At 42.3% G+C, this 22,839-nt stretch overlaps 1 protein-coding gene across 4 annotated transcripts in view; it reads right to left on the bottom strand.

Moving 5' to 3' along the window:
* The window catches only part of mgat3b (beta-1,4-mannosyl-glycoprotein 4-beta-N-acetylglucosaminyltransferase b), a 70,629-nt gene extending 49,013 nt beyond the window's left edge, over nucleotides 1-21,616 (bottom strand). For 2 of the 4 annotated variants that reach the window (XM_058639850.1, XM_058639848.1), the window contains exon 1: nucleotides 21,410-21,616. Coding sequence is in view for 1 of the 4 variants with exons in the window: in XM_058639847.1 (XP_058495830.1) it covers nucleotides 11,462-11,465 (4 nt within the window). In the remaining 3 variants the exon portion in view is untranslated. Of the gene's footprint in view, nucleotides 1-11,461; nucleotides 12,202-21,409 lie in introns of those variants that run through there. The other 2 variants (XM_058639849.1, XM_058639847.1) reach the window with 1 other exon arrangement.
* Between the last annotated feature and the right edge of the window lie 1,223 nt (nucleotides 21,617-22,839).

Raw genomic sequence — 22,839 nt, forward strand, 5'->3', positions numbered from 1 at the left:
AGTATGGTAAGGTCAGGGTGGAGCTAACCAAACCGAACCATGATTAAAACACAGCATAATAGGACTACTGTCCTTGTCCAAGTATAAAACTAGGAACTTATTTATTGAATAATGTCTGCCTCTTCTGTATTAGGTGTTTCCCAGGTAACCTACAGTATTATGCCACTCATGATAACAACTTTAGCTACCAGCTAGTCATTAGCATGGCAAATTCAGGTCTTTCTACCATTCATTATCTTCAACATATCCAAGTCTTTAACCTGACAGAGCATAAACTCAGTCTAAAAGTCTACCAGAACACACAGACCACTTCAAGTCCAAGTGCACATGTACATACAGAAGTATTTCGACTTCCAATGGCATTATCCGTTTGCCTGACTTCAGTCTTAGTCAGACTAAGATGATATTTAGCTTTTTTTCTAATGCCATGTCAACATACAGAGTGTGTTACATACAAGCGACTAAGCTCTGAGTTTCCGCTTTGCAGAGGAAACAGCTGGGGCAACACGACTGCTGCCCAGGCACCACAGGGAAAAAACAAGTTTCATCCACTTCTTTCATAAAAGCTGTGTCATCTAAAGGGTACACCATTTGAAAAAGGCACCTTTTATGTACCTTGCACTTCCTGAAGACATCGACTGGGGAGTAGCAGTGGTAGTAGCAAGGTGCCAGTATGGAAACAGGTACTTTTCCTCAAAGGCTGGTGTCCAGATTTTTACTGGCTGATCCTTTCAGCTCAATACTCCCTTCTGGAAGGGGCAAACAGAACAAGTACGGCGGGTACAACTCGACTGTCTTTGTGAAGGTTTATTTCACACACACAGTTAGCGGTAGCTAGACAACAGTTAAACTCGTCAGTTAGGTTGTAAAACCGACGAGTCGTGCAGGTAAATAGAACAATAGCTTTGCCTGCTAGAAAGTTCTACAGCTGGTGTCATCATTAGCACAGTGAGTGAAAAATACCATAGATAATGAATGAACCCTATTCTCTTCACTGTTTTGGTCACAAAATACTAATCGGTGTGTTTGTTACTTTGGTAAATCTGAACTAATTCTTCTCAACAAATCCCAAAGCATCACTTTAAAGAGGTTTTTCAGTGTCACTGGGAGGCAGTGAAGATAAGCGAGTTCATCGACATCATTTGCACAAATGATACACAGGTAAATAACCTGCTTAGCCGACTAGTTTCCCACCAGGCTACTGTATGTCCTGCTGCGCCCTCTGCAATTTTCAGCCATAAATTCATTTAAAGCATCACCAGCGTTGGCTTTGAATGCCAAGTGCTGATAACTCTGTTCAGCAACCCTGATGTACAGCGTGTCATTACCAAATCCTTAACAGATTTGTTAGTGCAATATAAAGGTCGAAACTGTATCCGTATTTTCCTAACTTAACTTAAACTTTATTTACACAAACATGGAAATGTCCCAAATGTGTTCCTTAGCCCCTCAGTATATGCATCATCGCTTCCAATGGAATTATCCATATTTAGCCTAATTAAAGGTTAACCAATCTAGGTTTTTAAAAATAATAACTGTTTATTATTACTACATTACACAACAGTGCAATGGTTTGTGTATGGAAATATTAAAAGTGATATGAAAGCTGTCTGCAGACAGCAGGGCTTTTTAAATCCCGCTTTCTAAATGACGCCGCGTCACACAGAGGAAACTACTAGAGGGAAAATCCTCACAGATATTTTTCTCATTAATCTCAAACATGCACTTGATACAAGATTTGAAAACAATGGCACACTCATCACACACTACAGGATACTGTATTATTGAGATTAAAAAGGAGGCACCGCCTCAGGTCGCGTGTGTGCGTGACCTTGTGGGGAAGTGAGGAGATTGGTGTTGTGCAAATAAATAAAAGCAGATAACAAGGAGCCTGGATGAGGAAAACATGCTGCCAACCAGTGGTCGGAGGCTTAAATGCAACACAAATACACATTCATTATTCCACTGTCTAGAATATCCCCATATTGATACCGCACTACACACTGGCATGGAACACTTCTTCTTTCTTTCTTTCTTGTATGATGTTCTTTTGTTCCCACTCTACAGGCTACTCATTTATTAAATGCTGAGTGAGCATAAACACCACTAACACAAACCATGCAGTATTGTAGCACAGACTAAACAAATATGTGCGATTTTCATCTCGTCTCGTGGCACATTTCCAGCCTCCCCCAAAAAAGTGGGGCAGCAACACACACACATATGCTGGGTCGAGCACAGGTCAGCCACATATTCTCTCTCTGCTAGACTGCGTCCCCTGAGGTGTTGACATCAGGACATGACTGTAAGGTGATACTAAGGTGACCAAGAAGGGGGAAAAAGAGAGAGGAAGAAGGTGAGGGAGAGAGAATGCAGGGTACTAGGGAGGGAGAGAGAGAGCGAAAGAGACATCCTCAAGGACAGACTTCTATTTCGGTCTGGTGGTGAACTTGGCTTTGGCCGCCTGACAAGACCACGACACAGTGCCTTATTTAGAAAAAGGGGAGCACCCTCCAAACAGCGAGGACGGGGGGGGGGAGGGATGCGAATGAAGACAGCAAAACAGAGGGATGTAGGTCCATTCAAACAATGGCCCCCCACTGCAGAGAGCTCTTCATCCACTCCCACATAAAAAACCCAGCCCCACTCAGTTTGACCTCCCACAGTAGAAATCCATACTTCATCATCACAACGGCTGCCCTCTCAAGACCCTGAGAAAGGGAGAGAGCCCGAGTGGGAACATGTAAGGCGTCTATGAGACTGGAGCTGTTACTGAATGGCAAAATAACACTGCACTGCAATGCAAGATTCAGAAAGAGCTCGACAGGGCCAGTATCTCGCAGTATAACACTGGATTGTTAGCGCCGTCACACAATAACTGCAAAAATGAAGCGCCATGGTGGGAGCGAGGCCACTGCCAACAATGGCAACAGCACAGGTCCTGGGGCCCTGTAAGAGCAGCAGTGAGTGACAAACCGACGTTTGGCGACAATTTAGGATTGTGTCACTTCCTGTTTTACTGGTGTTGCGCTGCATTTACTACAGCTAGAATATCCATCCATCCATGGTCCTGGTGCCAATCCCAGTCGCAGGTAGGAGAACATACAAACTACGGACGTGAACCAGCAACCTTCTTGCTGTGAGTGCTAGCTAATTGACCTATTTTCTCAATTCATTGAACATAATATTTACAGAGGTCTACCAATGCTTTTTCAGTGTTACGCAAATTTGATTTCGCAGACCCTCCCATCCGGGCTTGCTATGGCCCTCCAATAACTGAGTGATAGTTAGATTTTAGAGTGTCCAATTTACCCAATCAGTGAGGAGCAATTGGATTAGGTGCCTTGCTCAGAGGTGCCCCAGCCCCTGACCTGTCAGGACGTTCCCTTTCCACTAGGCCATGAGCTGCCCATACATTACATAAACATTATATTAGAAGGTACCCAATCTCCATTGCTCCCCATTGATTGAGTCAAATGGACACTCTAAATTGACCGCAGCCACAGGGTGGGAATCACAGGGTACCTCACAATCCAAAAGGATACAATACACAACACAATACCAATAATATCACACTACGACAATTCTCTGATAGTCAATATATTGCTAGACAATCATAAGATCATATAGCTAAACATCGGAAAAGTGTGAAACCTAGCTTTCGCCACCATTATCCCGCAGTAAACTCCCTCTTCTTCAGCCTAAGTGTCTCCATCATTCATTGGAGCAGCGCTGCCGCGAGGAGACATCCGGTGAAACTGGCAGGGACAGTTTACTTCAGAACGCCTTAATTTGTTAATTAATATATCAATATTTATACTGTAATTTAAAGTAATATCAATATTTGCCCTAGCGAGAGGGAGACGACAAAAGAAAAAGATAAACTTGAATCATGAATGACTTTGACGTAGAGTTTGGGAACTTGTTAAACAATTAAATAGAGTATTGCTAAGAATGAGGCCAAATTTAAAACTATTGCTGTTATTGAGGATGAATTTGACAGCAAAGAAAATACCAACACTGTACAAAAATGTAAAAGAATGATTATAAGTCTTGCTTCAGTTAAGTTGGATCATGAATTGTTTATTCATTACACAATTCATGGCATAATAACTTTTTCAAATTATATTATAAGCATTTTAAGTTTAAATAATATTTAAAATGCTTTCAATATTCATAATACATTTTTATGAATTGGTTTGTTGAATTTTCACTCTAAAACAGTGCTGGGAGAAAGACAATTAGGAAAAAATTGATAGATCAGGATTTAAAAAGATAAAGAAAATCTATTTCAATCACACTTCCCCCAGCAGCATTTTATTTTTATTTAGTTTGTGAATAGTGAAATAGCAAAACTACAAACACTCGTAAAAACATGCCAACATCACGTTCAGTTTAGACTAAAAATGTCAGACTGACTGACATGTGATGTGCTTTTATTTTGAAAAGATGCCCTGTGGGATTATTGCCTCAAGAAATGTATTAGCATGTTTCCACTAGCGACAGTACCTGGTACCTGGTCGATACTATGTGTGACGTCACCAGACAGAGTCACAAGCAAGACATCCGACACAAGCCGAACAATGCCGAACTGTAGATCAGTTAAAAAGACTTAACAATCCTAAAAAAATGTGCTTTAATCTCCAACAATTACCAGGGAAATGTCTAAAATCTCAATATTTAACAGAGGAGTCTGGCGTATTTAGCGACAGCACTGCTGATCACTGTATTGTCAGACGGAGTCTGTGCTCCCGTCATGGAGGAAGTACTGAACAAAATATTTGTAATTACCTGATTCTAATGATTCAGTTCCACTGAAAACAACTGCTTTACAAGTCACTAGTTTGTGTGTCGTGTGTGAAACAAAGTCACGGCAGTTTCATGCAGTCGTGCAAGTGAGGAGTTATTATTTGTAGTGGAAAATCAACCTAAACCGTGCCGAGGCGAGCTGGGACCATAGGAGGAAAAGGTTCTTAGCATTCAACTTTGGTTAAAGGAAGAAAAAAAGATTATTGAAACTCATGATTTGCAATAATCAAAATTGTGTCAGTCAGCCATACTTTCAAAATGTTTGTTAATTCGCGCAGACATAAATCACTCATCATCAGTGCATCGATAGATGACAATCTATAAATATCTACGAAGTGTCTGGGTGGTACACAGCTGCAGGCGCCCACCGTGTCATCATGTATCAACACTTCTTTCATCAGCTCGGCCTGTCGTCAATCAAAAAAGAAGAGAAAAAAATAATAATAATAATAACAGCGATTGAACTTTCTTAACCCTGAAATCTGGTTTGTATTAAACAGCTCTGCTGTCAAAATAACTGAAGCCTCCCGTCACCGCGACACCATCAGGGAAAACGCTTCAGACGGCTGTTTCGTTGTCTTCGCGTTGCGTCCCGCGCTCAGCTTCGCGATCTGCACTAACACGTGAGCTTTCACAGTCAAAATGGAACGTCGGAGTGCTACCTTTCATGTGCCGAGCTCAGGGGGGGGGAAACAATATTTTTGTCTCGGGCTGCTTGTCAAGCGACAGCAGGTTACTGAGTGGGAAAAGTCGGGACTTGTTCATGCGCGGTGCCATCAAACGCCCCCGACCGGCTAATGAGGGCTCTGAACCACAAGAGCAAGACAGTGCGGCGGCGGGAAACGTGCATGATCTCAAAGTGCTTTCCTTCCTTTCTTCCTTTCTTTCTTTCCCCCCCAAACCTTCATCCTACACTGTGCTTTCTTGGGAACACAACACAGCGACTGCAGCGTGCGTGGGCAGAGGTTTGCTTTTAATACAGGTACATGTCAAATGTGTGGGCCAATATATATATATACGCTGCAAGAAAAAGATGCATAGGTGTTACTGACTCTGTCTCTCTCTCTCTCCAGGAAGAGTGTGAACACAGCCTGGATCCTCACACTGTGTGTGTGTGTGTGTTCATGCGGGTGTGTCCACAGATGAAAGATCAGAGGTGGAACACCGCTTAATTCCCTCAGCAGCAGCAGGCTGTGCTCAGCCGTACGTAAAAACCGGTTGTCGGGGTTAGCGCGTGCTGCAGTTTTGGACATCCTGGAGACCGGGGTGTCCCTGTCTGCACTGCAGAGATTAACACACAGAGTGGTAATGATGCACGTGGAGAGTGGCTGCACTGCATGATCCAGGTCAATGGAAAATGCTGAAAAACAGACCTCTCCCTGTATCTTGTGTTGCTGTTTTGCTTCTTTCTTTCTTCTTTTTTATTTTTTTTTTATCTTGTAATTACTGCAGCACTCGCCAGGAGTTTCGCCTCCTTGTCTCTGCAGTGAAAACATCTCCTTCTGCTCGCTGATTTCCATGAAAATAAAAAAGCATATTAATACCGAGGACCTTTGTGGTGCTGCTGGGACAAACACGGCCTCACACCTCTTTCGGTTTCACCCCAGGTACATTATAATTACTGGTACCATGAGGCATCAAACCTTTTTTTTTTGTCTGGTCTCAGTCTATAGCTGCTGCTGAGTGAGACCACAACCTTTCAACATCAAGAACCAACAGGAAGCAAACTATGACTTTCAGTAAGTCTTTCATATAGCAACAATTAGCCAGTCAACAACTAGTGCTTGCATTTCTGCTGCAGTTTTATACGTTCAACAATCCCGGCATGTTAAAAGCCCCAACGTGGAGCCTCTATCACCCCCTATGGACGTCTGAGGAATTACCAAAACACTGTAGTCTCTCGATGGCAGTACAGAAGTAGTACTTTGCAAGACAAGAGACTTTTTCCCGTAATTAAAATATGAATATATGTTGATTGTTGATGGCATACCACTGTTGTGCGTCTGATACAGATACTGATATCACAAACTCGAGTATCTGCCGATACCGATATGGTCATTTTTGGACGTTTTAAACCATGAAGCTGTTAGTTGAAACATTTTTACTGTCTGCAATATATAGGATTTTTCGGATTGTATCGGATTTTACATTTTTGTCCGCCTGACAACGGATCTAGTTATTTGGATCAGTATCTGACGGATACCAATACTGAATCATATCCTGTGATTGGCCAAAATCTCCCATCAAAAGTCAGATTTTCCGAAAGAAAAGAAATAAAACCCCCCCAAACCTGTGCTACGTGTGAGCACAGGTTTTCTCAAGTCCAAAAACGTGCAGAGGTGAATTGGACACTCTAAATTAACCCTCGGTGTCAAAGTGAGACTGGTTGTTCATCTCTCTATGTCTGCCCAGCAGAATGGCGACCTGTCCATGGTTGTACAACGCATTTCACCCTATGTCAACTGGAATTGGCTCTTGCATCCCCCCCGTCGTGACCGTCATGTGGACGATAAAGCGGTAGATGAGGAGCAGAGGTCTAGTTTCTCTCCAAGATTCCTTGATTTACATAATAGCAAAAGTTTATTATTGAATTACTGATTACATCGCCAAAAATATGCTGCCCACCCCAGCGTTTGGACAATACAATTATTGTATTTCTTTCTAGTTTGATCCCACTTTTCTAAATCACTTTGTGTAAAAAGACAAATAATAAACTATCCAAATATAACATTTTAAACTATGCCGTCTGTGACCTGTTAATGGGGTTACGGTTTATTTATTTTGTGGGGTTTTGCATTTGGCTTACTACACAAACTCTGTACCAAACCACGGCGTAAAAACACAAGTCTGATTCTCAGGTATTGCTTTTTTCAATCTGATAGATACATTTACATTGGCTATGCAAAAAATGTTTTTTCTCTCTCTCGTCTTGGCCGTCCTGCAGTGGTGTCTACACACACACACACACACACACACACACACGTACTGCAGGATATCAGATGCCGGTATCCATCTGCTTATCACAACAAGCTTGGTTTGTGGTCATTTCCTGCAGACTTTTGCACATTCTCACTTCTACGCTGGAGTCAGACAAGACTTCGGGCAAACACAATTTTCACCTACTGAGAGCAAAAGTTTGCTTTATTCGGCAGTCGGCGAATAAGCAAAAACAAATCTTGATCTAAAAAAACAGCCCCGTGCGTTTGAAATCAGTGTGTTTGACTCGCAAAGAAGGGAGGGTGGGAAAAGTCTACAAAACAGGACGCTGTGGAAGAGGAAGCAGCAGTGAAAAGAGTAAGAGAAAGACAGGAGGGAAAGAAAAAGGCGCAGAGCTGCATGTGACAGGTTATAATGAGATAACAGTGGTACGGGGAAACGTATTAAGTATCGCAATCGTCATCTTATTATGGTTCACAAGATATTTTCTGGACTTGCACCACGTGAGTAAAAGTGCAAACACGTTCTACAGATTGACAGATTGGTGATCGAAAACATCCTTTCTCCGAAGACGGACAGATACTGAAGCCGTACTGCACTTCCTTTATGTAGAACTACACGATTATATCAGACAAACTCATATCTGTGCAGTAAACACGCAAATATGAGTCTTAAAAGTATTGTTTTTAAACCCCAGATCATTTCTTTGCTAGGACTCCAGAAGGTCACAGGCCCTGGACAAGGTACCTAAAGTCTGGACCGATTAAAGACGAGGTCATAACCATCCTCCAGACACGAGTGACTTTCACAGCTTGCCGACAATTGGATGGCACACGATTCTCAAATAAAACTCTTCAAAAACACGGAGAGGCGGACTCAACTCAAGCCAACGGCAGCCAGGAACGCAGGGAAATGCATTACTTCTCATGTGCTAGTGGTGGAATATTGTGTAGTGCTCGAACCCCTGCTCCTGAGGCCATTCTCAAACAAAGCTTGACGTCTTGACAAACAGCCACAAACAGGAAGAGCAGGAAAAAAGTTCTTGAGGCACGTTTGTTGTCGTTGCACCGGCTACGAAGTCACGCTATGTAGCCATCGGGCACAGCCCACACCCCGCCTACCAAGTTTCTCAGCTGAAAACACAAGCCTGACCCAGGTCTAGTTTCTCTCCAAGACTCCTGGATTTACATAATAGCAAAAGTTTATTATTGAATTACTGATTACATCGCCAAAAATATGCTGCCCACACCAGCGTTTGGACAATACAATTGTTGTATTTCTTTCTTTCTTTTTTTTAAGTCCCTAGTTTGATCCCGCTTCATTTCTAAATCACTTTGTATAAAAAGACAAATAATAAACTGACGGAAACACCAGCGCAAGACGCTCTACCTTTTGCAAAACAGACGCATTCATGTGTTTGTATGAGTGAGAGAAGAGTGGAAATCACAGGAGTGTGTTATTCATCAAATCTGGCAAAAAAGAAGGGAGCATCAGCTGTGGGGCTCAGGTCGATCTCCTGAATCCACACACACACACACACACACACACTAACTATGACTGGAGGGGGGCATTCAGGTTCAAAACATGACACCAAAGCATGTGAAAAGCAGCATCAGGAAGCACTTTGGGATCCTACATTACAGAAAACCAACCTGCAAACTCATCCGTTAGCTTAGCAGTTAGCTCCACCCAAGCGATGGAGTGGTTCGTGCATCATGTAATATTCATTCAAACTTGATTTCTGGTGGTTCGAAAAGAAAAAAAGAAAAAGTGACAGCACTAATGTACGTGAAGGTTTGAACGCTGCGTGAACTCAGTGTGTGCGGCCGTCCGAAAAACCATCTTCGTGAGTACACCTTTTCAAACCTGAGGGAGGGAGAGAACGAGCATGCTCATCAGCGATTGCCCCGCTTTCACACACTCGCACCTGGGAACTGGCCGGGAGCAGCTACAGTTGCACCACTGAGCCGCTCTAATGGAGTTATGGCTGATTAATTGCCCTACTCCAGGGCAACATGTCAGGGGAGACGCAGAGGCTTGTGTTTACTGTCCACAGACAGATTTTTCTTAAGTGTTTATCCACAGTCACAATCTTAATGTGTTTCTCTACAACCACCCCCCCACCTCCACCCCCCATTCATTTGCACTTAACTGCCCATCAATGACCAGCTTACTCAATCCCTCATACTCTCAAACCCATCTGGAGTTCAGGATCAATACCTGACCCTATAGCAGCGGGTCCAGCCGCGGCCAGGCCACACTCTCGTGGGAAATCAGAAAATGGATTCTGCAGGCAGTTGGTGCCGGGTTTTGGTTCGACTGTATAGACGGGAGTGGAAAAATGGGTTCGGTCAGTGAGGCTTGCAGCCGCCGCATACAGAAGACAATCGCCTGAGGCAGGGTGATTCAGATGCAGCGAGGTGACGAGCGGCTGGACTTTTCCTCCGGACTGCAAGATGTGACAAGGCAGCTTTCAGCTCAGGTGCCGAGGGCGGAGGCGTGAAAACAGAGGCTGTGTCGCACGCTCGACATGAACAGATGCTCCCATGGAACTTGGATTACCACACATTCACTCAAGGATGGGGCAGAAGAAACGAAACCTGGAATCCTGAATCCTGTTACTGCTACATTAAAATAGCATAGGCCAGGTTGAGTCTTTGGCAAAAAGACGACCAGCGTGGTTTGTGTCAAATACCATTATCACCACTGTATATTCTTACCCATATCAGTCCAATTCAGTGTTTCTCCACAAAACAAACATGCTCCAATTGCGTAAACTGGCAGACATTTTCGCGGCCCTAACTTGTGTCGTGGTCACATGACAATAGTGGCGAACATCTCTGTTTACAGCATGTTACCTGTACGACCATCAAAAAGGGGCAAAAGGTCACCAGTCCAGCAAGGTCAACATTTGGAGACAAACAACCATTGACTCACATTCACACCTATGGTCAATTTAAACATGTTTTGGGGACCGAGGGAGGAAAACAACACGCACATGGTGAACACGCAAAACGCCGTACAGAAAGACCCTTGTTCCAACGGGGTCATGAACCCCCCCTGTTGGAGCGCTAACCAATGCTATTCAAGTCATATTCAGGGTTTAAAGATCTTTTTAAGATGTCTGATCCAATGATTTTTTCATCTCTACTAGTGATACGGTATGTTGTACCATGACGGGATCTAAATGTGGTCGTCGTGACAGTCTCGCGACCAAAGACATGGATTTAGGACGATCAACTCGCCGTATCTTCTTCGCTCACTTGTTCCGTAGCCCGCGATTTAATGGCCGTCATCATCTTACACACTTACACCCCACTTGATATCATGGCCTCAAGTTTATCAGACCAATGTTGGGGACAGTGTGATGTTGTAACGTTCTCATAACACTGTGCTGGTGTCTGTCAGAGGCCTTGTGGAACACAGCTGAACTGTAAGATGAGAGGACCTAAACTACACATACACACACTTAATATGTCATCAACTGACCAGTAGCAAGAGGCCATCTGTTCATTTAAACCCATCTGCTTTGAAGAGCAACTTCATCAGCATCATCCTCATCACACACACACACACCCTTGCATTGCGATTGTATACCACAAGTGCAATGGCAAGGGTCCTTCCTGCTCTCCTTTACTCCTCCCTCACCTCCATATCCCGGAATAGGAGAAAAATAGAAACACACACACACACACACAGGAGCATCTCCTCTTACCCATCTGTGCTTGTGTGAGATATTTTCAGAGGTTCATGGTGGATGAGAGCTGATCCGCTGGGTCTGAGTCTGGGTCTGGTGCAGGAGTCCTTATGCCATCGCGTTGGTGATGCTGGTGATTCGGTAATAACCGGTCTCCCCCTCACTCAGTCATCTTGTAGTGTTTGCCTTCTCCTTCACCTCCTCCTCTACCTCCTCCTCCTCCTCTTTTCATCAGATGCGCCGATGATCGTCCCGACGACTGCTGGAGCCTCCCTCTCTTCACGGAGGATCCTGTCCTCCTCCTCCTGTTTAATTCTGCAGTTTGTCAACAAAGCAATTCAAACACGGAGCCGCTCCGGTGCGCAAAAGAAAAAAAAAGACGGGAGCGAGGGGAGGATGGAGATGGAGAGACCCGGAGGTGGCGGCGGCGGCGAGGGCTGGTGGGTGGGGGGTTGATCGCCGCTGTCTGACGTCCAACTCGTCGTTCCCCGTCGTGTTTATAACCCGTTGTCGCCTCCTATGCCTCCTCCTCCCTCAGCCTTCTCGCTCTCTCTCTCTCTCCGTCCCGGTGATGCGTCTCTTCCTCTCCTCCGTCCTGCGGTGTGACGCCTTCTCCATTCGCTGGGAATTCAAATAAGACACTCTTGCCCTTTATTTCTACTCCTTTTTCATCCTTCTTCTCTCGCGCTCTCGACCAGGCAAGGCTGCACGAAGGAGTAGGAGGTGGACACGAGCGTGTGTGTGTGTGTGTGTGTGTGTTGGGGGGGCAAATGAGAGAGGACGGAGGGGTTGGTGGGAGGAGCCCCGGGAGAAGAGAGCTCCTCCCCGTTATGTTGCTTATCAGAGGCGGAATCAGAGGGGGGTGCGGTGGTTGGAGGGTGAGGGGGGGGGGGGGGATCACAGGGGGGAAATATAAAGGAGGAAATTTGAGAGAAAAGGGAGTGAAGGGAGGGGAGAGCTGGTGAACTCCAGCGCAGGCTCATATACAAAGAGAGGACTGGTGTTATTATTACTGCCACTTCACTCACATGCTGCTTCCCCCCCCCTGCACACAGAACCTCAGCGCTGGAGCTCCACGCTAAATTTATCCAAACCCTGTTGTGCAGAAGTGAAAAACATGCCAAATGCAGCCACAACAGAACAGAGCCCCCGTGAGGCTGTGGAGCTCACTGCACGCGACAGAAGAAGAAGAAGAAGAAAAAGAGTGCATGGATTAAACACAAACAGAGAAGTGGCACTTGGAAATAAGCCAGGCAGCAATTAAAGGACCAGTGTATGCACCATTCAAGAGGGGTTAGCACCAGACCATTGAATATACTACTGTTAAGTAGGTGTGTGTGTGTGTGTGTGTGTATAAGGGAACTACAGTCTTGCATACCAGGTTCTTCTTTATTTGCATAGTGAGCTGTCACATCAGAACGCTAGCTCTCTGTCCATACTTGCTGCTGTAGAAAGAAGGAGGCACAAGTGCAACAGAAACCAAGAGGAGTATAAATCCAATTGTTTTTGCAGCCGTTTTGTATGTGCATTTGGCAAAAAGTCATGCTTTATGAACTCCATGCTTTCTAGAGCAGGTTGGAGCTAACTACACAAACTAAAAAAGACCAGATCCACCAACGTAACCGGCGTAACCTTTTGTTTGGGAAGGCCACCCTACAGTACGTAGCTCTCTGAAGTGTTCCATTTGTAGTCGGAACTCGGAATTCCAAGGTCACAGGGCGTTCCTCAGAGTTCAAACTCACCTCACACACCCCAGATTAGGATTGCCATTATTAGCACCTCAGTCATACACGTGGTCCCTACGCTGTTTGTGTGCATCAAATATCGCGGAGAGCTTCGTTATCGACTGGTGTTGCCAACAATGGCCCAGGATACATTTGCATCCATGGAGGTCAAGTCACTCCCAGCTCCTACTTCCGAGTTCCGAGTGGAGGAGTCCACTCCATTTCTTGCAATCTACAGCTTCACCATTAGATGTAATTAATTCTTACACACTGGACCTTAAAAATCCTTAAAAACAAAACAAAGCAGCTTGTGTGCTGTGAACTGGGTGTGGCTTGTGGTAAAAAAAGAAAAGAAAAAACAGACCATAACTCTATTCTAAGGGCTGTGTGGTTGCTCTAATCTGTTAAGCGAGATGTTTCATCCAGTGTGGCTCCAGGCTAAGTTTGGTGAGCAGGAAGGAACAAGAAATTAAATACTCAAGTATTGCTTCAGATAGTTGAGAAATGTGCATACAAAGGCCGACTGTGTTCACTACCTTCACAAGTGCTGCAGTGAAAACATTAGCGCCTCTGACATGAACTAAATGGAAATTATGACGCCGCAGAAGAGAGTGGTCAGCCGAGTGTTATTAGCTTAGTTAATGATGTTAAATGAGTGTCTGTGAAGAGATTCAGCCTGTGGGGGCAGTGTTATGATCTGGGGTTGCTTCAGTTGATCAGTTCAAGGTTTTAGCAACACTAAGTGCCCCCAAAAAATTAGTTCATAAAAGATAAAAACAATGTTTTCCCTGACATGACTAACCGGAAATGTACCATGTGAAAGTCATCGGATATGATCACACAAAGAATAACACAGATGGTTTTAATCCACCCGATTGTCAGACTTGGTTTAACGTTCCTCAATCTTTCTAACACAACACATGATACTGATTTAAAGCCTGGCTTAGATCTGTTAAATAAGGAGGAATTATCAGACAGTTAATTGTTTAAGGTCATTAAGACCTAACCAAGGGTGGCAGTGGTGGTGTAGTGGTTCTCGATCAGCTTTTTGGGCTTTTCTGTGTGGAGTTTGCATGTTTCATGACATTTCTCTGTAAAGGTGTAAATGTGAGAATGAATAGTTGAGTGTAGTGACCAACTGTGATCCCTAAAATCTGACATGAGGCTTATTTCATGGTCAAATCCTCAGTGAGACATGAAAATACATGCACATGCGAATACAACACAAATTCCATGAAGAGGAAATGGTACAAAGTGTGAACATTTGTGTTGTTTTGACAACCAAGACACTGTCACACCACGACTAGAACCAGGGCGGATGATACTGTATTGCACAAGAATCAAAACTGCTTTTAAAGGTTAGAAAAATGTGGTAATGTTGACGTTTGTGGGATCAAATTATGTTTCCAGAAGTTAAAAGGTACAGCGTTACAATTTCATTTGGCAGAAGTTGAGGATTAGTGATTCCTGATTGCATGAATTGTTGAATTTCAACACCACGCTTGGTGACGTCGTATCAGGTTGTTGGTGCTGACTGCTTGTTATTAGCAATTTGAGCACCATTCCAGTCTTCCTACCATCCATGAACTGTAAAATATTCAATTCTTTCAGCTCACAGAGCATAAAATCGGTCTCCTCATCAGTCAACTGGCCTGAATTTCACCATGCTTTTGTCTTATTGTTGCCTTATTCTTCTGTGTACCCGCTTCTTGCATTGGTGGGTTCAAGCCAGAATTGAGAACTGTGGTGCACGGTCAGGGATTGAGAGATATGCACTGAAAAATATCTAGCAGTTTGGTGGATGTGTCTGTTTTAGAATCTGTACTAAGTTTGGTGTAATACAGTTTCTGACCAGCAGGTCACGCTACGTTACGTTAGGTTACGTTGTCTTACTGTTTGCATCTATAGATCGTCATTCACAACCTGGAACATCAAGGGAATATTTCTGTGTGTTGTTGATCCTAAAGAAGCTTGTGGATCGAAATGTAACTTGGATGTATGGCAAGTGGAAATAAATGTGCAAACCCTTCATGCAACTCTTTCTTGCATTGGTGATTGATGAATTAAAACAGTACCTACGAGTCAAGCCCATAGGAACCTGCCTACAGCTAACGACTATTCAGTGGCTTTGGAATTAAGTGTACCTTCGCCACTACAACAAGTCAAAAAAAACTCACATCGGTTTGGATCTGGGTGCGGACACGATCACCCAAGAAGGACTATATTTCCAGGATAAGTTGGGATCCACTGAGTTTAACTCCTTGACAGGCATTACCTTACTGTTACTGAAACTTTGAAGCCAGCATTGGCAGATTCGCTAAGCGGTGATGAGGGAGGTTCATCAGAAAAGGCCCAGAAGAACCAAGAACAAAGTTAAGATTGCCAACTACAAAATCGCCAAGTTGTGTCCGGCACCTTATGGTGTTGTGAAACTACACTTCTCTGCAGTTTCCACAGGAGATAATGTGTCGTACAGCCCCGAATGGCAAGTGGGTGACGTCATTAGGAGCGAGAATCTTAACACTGATCTCATCAGTACACCAACGGCGTCCTGACACGAAAATCGCGTCTGTGAATTGACTTTGTATAGTTGTAAATCACTCATATACCTTCATCCAGTGTAGCCTCAGGCTAAGTTTGTTGAGCAGGAAGGAACAAGAAATTAAAGACTAAAGCATTGCTTCAGATAGTTGAGTAATGTGCATACAAAGGCCAACTGTGTTCACTACCTTCATAAGTGCTGCAGTGAAAACATTGACATGAACTAAATGGAAATTAGGACACTGCAGAAGAGCGTGGTTAGCCTAGCATTATTAGCTTAATGTTAAATTAGTGTATATGAAGAGATGGCTTGAATAAGAGTGTGGGGCTGCTTTAAACAGACATTTCCATTTAGCCTGTGGGGGGCAATGTTATGATCTGGGGTTGCTTCAGTTGATCAGGTCTAGGTTGAGCAACAAGCCGACTACCTACTTATACTGAATGACCCATTTTTCACTTTGCGTCCAGTGTGAACACAGCATTATGGAACATCGTACCTTTGAATAAAACCCCGTGACTGGACCTGTAACTGTGATTAAAAACACACAGTATGACTCTCATAGTGACATGCTTCCTTTTTCGCACATACAGATTTCAATACAAACCACGGCTGACAATAAAAAACACAAAATATAAAAAAGAAACACTCATGTGCACTCACAAAATATAACAAAGCCTCGAAGAGATGAACAGACGCAATGAAAACGAAAAAAGTAAAAATAACACATCTGACTTTCACAATAAAAGTCATTTTGGCTTGATAACAGAGATTTATTTTATAATGCACACCCACTAGCTGCCTGCCCGCGTTTGGTTAATTTTCACATTTCTGAACACATTAATTCATCATGAATATTTTTTCACCTGTTACACATCCTTTTTTGAAATCACCTGGGCATTTTTGACAAATTCCATTTGGTACAACAACAGTCGGACTGTCTGACAATCTTTTTGTTTTTTACTTATATGAGATAATACCACACGCAGTATTCTTGTAGCTTGTGGAATAACTACAGTCTCTTGAGAAATCATAGACACTTTGAATGAGCTGTACGTGTCTGGACAAGCTTGAATACACTACAAGCACCCATTTCCTCACATTTCTGCATGAGCACCTTTTTTTTTTTTTTTTTTTTGCATTTAAAGCTGCAGTGTGTAAATGTTATATATTATAACATTTTATATATATATATATATATATATATTATAAGCCAATGTTTGTTCCATTCAAACCATAAAATGCAGATTAAGCCTATCAGCTATCAGTAGTACAGTAGTTCACGTTGGATTGTTTTTTAAGATGGTCAAGGTTCAAGGTTCAAGGTTTTTATTAGTTTTTATAGTCATCAAAGTTTGAGTTCTTGTAGCACCCAATGTGTCTCCAATAAATGTAGACACTAGGACATTATGAGTGTTATAAGTTGTGTAACTGTTTTCTGTATTCATTTGAGATCTTTTCATTTCTTTTTTGCTGCACCAAGGAGATTATATTTTTGGTGTCAATCCCGTTTGTCGTCTATTAGCCGAGTAACTCAAAAAACTAATCATGAAAAAAAACGGGACTGTTGATACAGTATATGCAATAGTTTTTGTTGACACAAGTGTAATGAATTCTGGGAGCAAAAAAAATAGTTTTTTAACATTTTATATGCCCATTAAAATTTTACATTTTATCAATTTTATCTTTTAGATGTAAGCGATACTTTCTCAGGAAAAGAACACAGAACTGAGCCCGACTTCATAACTACAATGTCCACATTATAACGTGGGGTGCCAAAACCTGACTTTGTGCTCTTGTGTGGATAGTCTCAGGGAACACCGCCCTGCAGGTTTTACATGTTGCCCTGCTCCAACACAGCTGATTCAGATGAACAGCTTGTTATCTACAGAGCTTGATGGCGAGCTGACATTTTCATATAACAATACAATATTTGCCTGAATAAATGCTGGCGTGACACAAGGTTGTTTGAAATAACTGGAAATACTGTATGACACGAGTATTGAGCCTTCAGTAGCAACCTGCGTGACGCTTGTGCTCAGTGCTAAAGGGGGAAAGCTAACATGCTAAAAATGGCAACGCTAACATGGCAATTTTGAGGATATTCACCTTTGTTTTGAATGTTAGCATGCAAACATTTGCTTATTAGCATTAACTAATTAACTAATAACTAATGAATTAGTAAGTAATTCATTAATTAAAAGTGTAGCTGAGGCTTAGTGGGACATTTTCAGGTCATTTTCTTGAGACAGACGCAAAGCAAACAATTACAATGCTAACACATCAATGTTTAGCATTGCACGCTCTCTTTCTCATGGTCACATCTTATCTTAGAATGTTGCCATTATGCTAATATTTGCTAATTAGCTCCCATAGTCATTCTTTTTTCTGATATTTTGTCATAAAATGAATTTATTTCGTAGATGTGACTAGAAAAACACTGGCAAAAACGTTTACACGTTAATTGAAAAGCGTATATATTCAGTTGCATACGGAATCGTCTCACAGCTGGATCCTTCCCACTGTGCTCTGGCACTCTGGTTCCAGCCTTTGACAGTTTGCAGAGACAAACTTAAGTTGTCCAGTGTAACGTTTGTTATCATTTGTACTGAAAATAGGCTGCTTTGTTTTAACAGTGCAGCCCTTTGTGTTCACATTTTTCAGTGGGTGATGAATGAACACTCAATACTGAAATGTGTGTCTGTTTTTTTTGGCACATATTTAGTTTCAAGACAAGTTTTTCTCACATTCGGGGCTGCACAGAGATTATAATGTACAAATAGTGAATATGAAATCCAGGTTTTCACAATAACAGCTGTGATACTGTTCAGACTCAAAAGCCCTCATGACCAGGTTACTTTTTAACACGTCAGTGTCCATGCAACAAGACAAAGAAATTGGACACCTCAGCTGGCTAGTTATATAATAAATCCAGCTGAATATGTGGCCTCAAGGAGTGTAACGCCGCCCGCCGCTTCTGCCTTTTACGGGATAGTGATACCAGCCTGTCAGCATTGTCAAATGGGCCACATCTTTCTTCCAGTCCAAGGTTATGAAGTTAGTTTTAATGACCGTTAAAGCAGAACAAGGCAGCACAACACAGCTTGTGTTTCTCCCAGCTCCGGCCAGGAGAGGGTAAGGGGCAGGTGTCAGCAAGACATCGGGCGGATGGATGTTTGCGGTGGTGTCGTAATATGTAGTCCGAAACTAGGGCCAAACAATTTTTTTCAAATCACAAGAGGCGCAATACTTTTTTTTAAAGCCAAAACCTGTCAAAATATAATTTTTGATTAATTATTGTCTTGATCTATACAAATCTTATTCTACAGACTGAAGAGAACATCTTCGTTTTTCACACCTCTGCACAAATATCTCACAGTTTTTGAATTAAAATGATTATAATGATGTAAAAATGACCATTCTCTCTGATATCGCAATCGCAATTCCTGTCAAAATAATCGCAATTGGATATTTATTCAAAATCGTTCAGCCCTATCCAACACTACAGGTGGAGCTCCGTGGAGAAAAAGGCAAAAAAAAAAAGCGACCAGACATGCAAAGTTCCACTTAGATTAACATCAATTAATCCCAATCATCATGGGAATAAAACACACTGAAGAAAATTACAGGTCCCGAAAACAACTCACTGTACGTTTAACGGATGGCGAAAATAACTGTCCAAAGTCATAGGTAAATAAAGGATTTAGATACGTGATTTTTTTGCAAACATTCAAGTTTCATTCATTCTTTTTAAGTCTCAGTACAATAATACAACTCCAGCTAGACAAAGAGAACATACCAATTATTTGAGCAATTATTCAACATATTAAACAAACAATAATAATAATATATCATATTCAAAATAAATGGAAAACTCTGCAGATCCTCAACAAGGATCTCATTTTCCTTTATGCACAGGAAGCGCAGAATGTGAAATATTCAGGGGAGAAAAAAAAAGGGCCTTCTCAGATGACACTGGAGATATAAAAGGTTACACTGGACTTTGATTCGAGTCCAAACTGAATCAGGGCTCCGGCGACTCACTTTACCTCTGCGACCACTGAGTTGCCTCGCAGATAAAATTCTTCACTGACAGACGGAAATATGGGCGCTGGAGGCGGGCGGTGCAACTGAACTCCAGGTTAGAGGGAGGAAAGACAGAAGGGACACAATGTAAGACGACCACCTTCCCGTCCATTGAAAACGCTGCTCACCACAGTTATTTTTCTAAAAGTATGTGAACTGTCAAGCAGAGAAATCCCAATTGTTTGGAAACAAATACAAAAGGTTTCCATTTAAAATACATGTTATGTATATTATGCACACGTGTTACTGCTGTACAGAGAATATTGTGTTTGAGTTAAATCACAGAGAAAAGCAGCAGGTGGAGTCTGAGCATTATTTACCACTGTTATAATGGAAGAGGATTAGGGCCAAATGTAAAAAAAAAAATACATGGAAAACAAAAGAAAAAAAATCTGACTTTTTTCTCAAAATTCTGGCTTATTTGTCATTCTTTTTTATTTTGTTTCCAAAAAAAGTCACATGTGGCCATAATCCTCGTCCGTACTTTTATGTAATACTATGCAAAATGTGTTCATCAATAACCTAAAGCAAACAAAACGGAGGTGGGAAATACACGAGGAAACGTTTTGCAGTGTTGCACGAAAACAACGGCAGTGTCACACACTGTACATGTATGTATAGAAGGCCGGAGCAGAAAAGGGAAATGGCTCGATGAGCTATGGCAACAAAACACAACAAAACTGCAGAAAAACTCTCTCCCTCTGAGGATTTGTGAAGCAATGAAACATGGTTTGATATTGATCTTCTCAATGGCACATATTTAAACTGCTGTATTGGTGTATTCAATAATTTGCCACTTGGAAAAAAAAAGGTCAGGCGGATCCTCCATCTGGCAACGTGCTTCAAAATTGTTTTGTATGAAATGGCAAATTAATACTACAACACAAAACAATCGTTGATCAACTTTGAATCTGTTTTGCTGGAAGTTAGTTACGGGCAGATAAACTGAAAACTAACTTTCTTTAAGATATTCATGGAGTTTTATTCTGAGGAACAAGGAGCCACCTGAACATTTCTCCACTACAACTTTGCTCTGCTCCACTTTTGAGGTAATATTCAGACGCTGTGCTGTGGCCAACTGAGAGTGTGTGTGGTTTACAGCCCTGTGTGGCTCCCAAACCCTTTTAAATGGGGACCCACTATAACCTCTTTTTTAACTAGTATTTGAATAGGTAAACTAGACAGTTCCAAGAAATGCCATTGATAAGATGTACATTATTAAGACATTTAAATTCAAATCTTCAGAAAAATCTATTTAACCATCAAAACTATTTATGAGGGGATACATTAAAGGTTTAAAATTGTGTTATTGTGCTTATTTTTTCTCACTTTTTTTCAAAGATCTCACATTATACCTTTAAATGAATACAAAGAACATTCAGACAGACCTTGAAACTGCAGAAAACAAACACCCTGTTCATCTCAGATGTGAACGGGGTTCCAATTTCCTCACAAAAGTGCACAACTTCATTACAGCTACAGTGAAAATTAACAGAAACTTTAACAGATTAAAGGTCTCAACTGCGCTAATCTGTCAACTCCCAGAATATCAGTGTCGTGCCTCCCACACACAGAGCTCTGTGTGTGTAAAAATGACAAGACTGCCATTGTATTTACCTCTCTCATGTCCTTCTGCGCCGTGGTTTTGTTTTAATTCCTTGTGATGTGCAGGATTCAGCAGGTCCAGCTCTATACGTCCCGCCTGCCCTGTCTGTAGTCTGGATGGTGCTCCTGCTCCCAGGTGTCACTAACAAGCTCTACCATCAGAGGTGAGAAGAATCAGGTGAGCATGGGCAGCAAGAAAAAACACACACACACACACACACTGAATGTGTCCAATTTCCTTGGTGGCAAACTGAACCTGCCTCACCGGTTGTGTGCAACCGTGAACACGCCCACAAAGCAAGAGGCAGTGCTGCCGTGTAGCTTGTAACCTTGTATCTACAGAGCAGAAAATAGTTTTTAAAAGAAAGATAATAGAGTAACTTTGACTTTGTTATCTCAATCTCATAGTGCACTCATCGCAGCTTTATCGCACATGCGTCTGTCAGCATGTTTTTATCTTTAAAGCTGCAGTTGTGAGTGTGAGTTTCATGTGCAGGTTATAAAAAAAAAATGTAAAAAAAAAGTGACAAACTGATTCATTCAGATTCAAGAAGGTCCAGTGTAGGTTCTCCGCTGATTTTATTCCTTCCTGGTCTCTCCAAATGAGTTCAGGAGACGCTTTATCAAATAAAACATGATCACTTTCTGATATATTATCGTGCACTTAAACTCCCGCAGATGAAACAGCACAGTAGAATAATACAATTAGCTTCACTGATAAAAAACACACAAAAAAAACCACAGTAATGCATCAGTAAGTGAGTAGAAACCAGCAGCAGGGACCTCTCTGTTGTCTAATGGATACTTTTGTCTCTGATCATTTAAAGCACACTTCGCCTGCTGATGAGAAAGCAACGTGAACGCAGTTCTATTTACACACTACCACACTATCCCTGTTCTGTCAGTCTGAACATGTTTTCAGTGAATTCACTCTCTGGCAGAAGAACAAGAATTGGCGGCTTGACAGTTGACGCATAATCACATAAAGCAAGGTTTAAATCACCTGCCTGCACCCGCAAATCTGGATTTCTCAGAGACAGAGAAGCCGCTGGTCCTACCGCTGTCTTCTTTATGAGATCAGTGAAGTCCCACCTCATGTTAAAATACAGTGGCGTAAAAAGGCCGGGCAAAGTCCGATTACGTACCCTGGTATATACAGTAGAACAGTAGTCCTGATTTTCCTCCAAGTACCACGAGAGGAAAATTGTAATTCAAACACCAACGTCGCAAAATAACACATTTAATAAAATCAAAATGACACCAACTTCACTTGCCATACTCATAAGATACAGTATCACTGAGTGAGTTTGGTGTAAGGACTCCACTCACCTTTACCAAGGACCTGTGGTGGCTTTGCATACCACAAAGGATTTAAACACTCCTTGTCAAGTCACTCTCTCGTCTCCTCCTTCCTCTTCCTTGCCTTCAGGTTTATTTTTGGC

Source organism: Solea solea, chromosome 10 (genome assembly GCF_958295425.1).
Source record: "Solea solea chromosome 10, fSolSol10.1, whole genome shotgun sequence".
In the NCBI taxonomy this organism is placed as follows: domain Eukaryota; kingdom Metazoa; phylum Chordata; class Actinopteri; order Pleuronectiformes; family Soleidae; genus Solea; species Solea solea.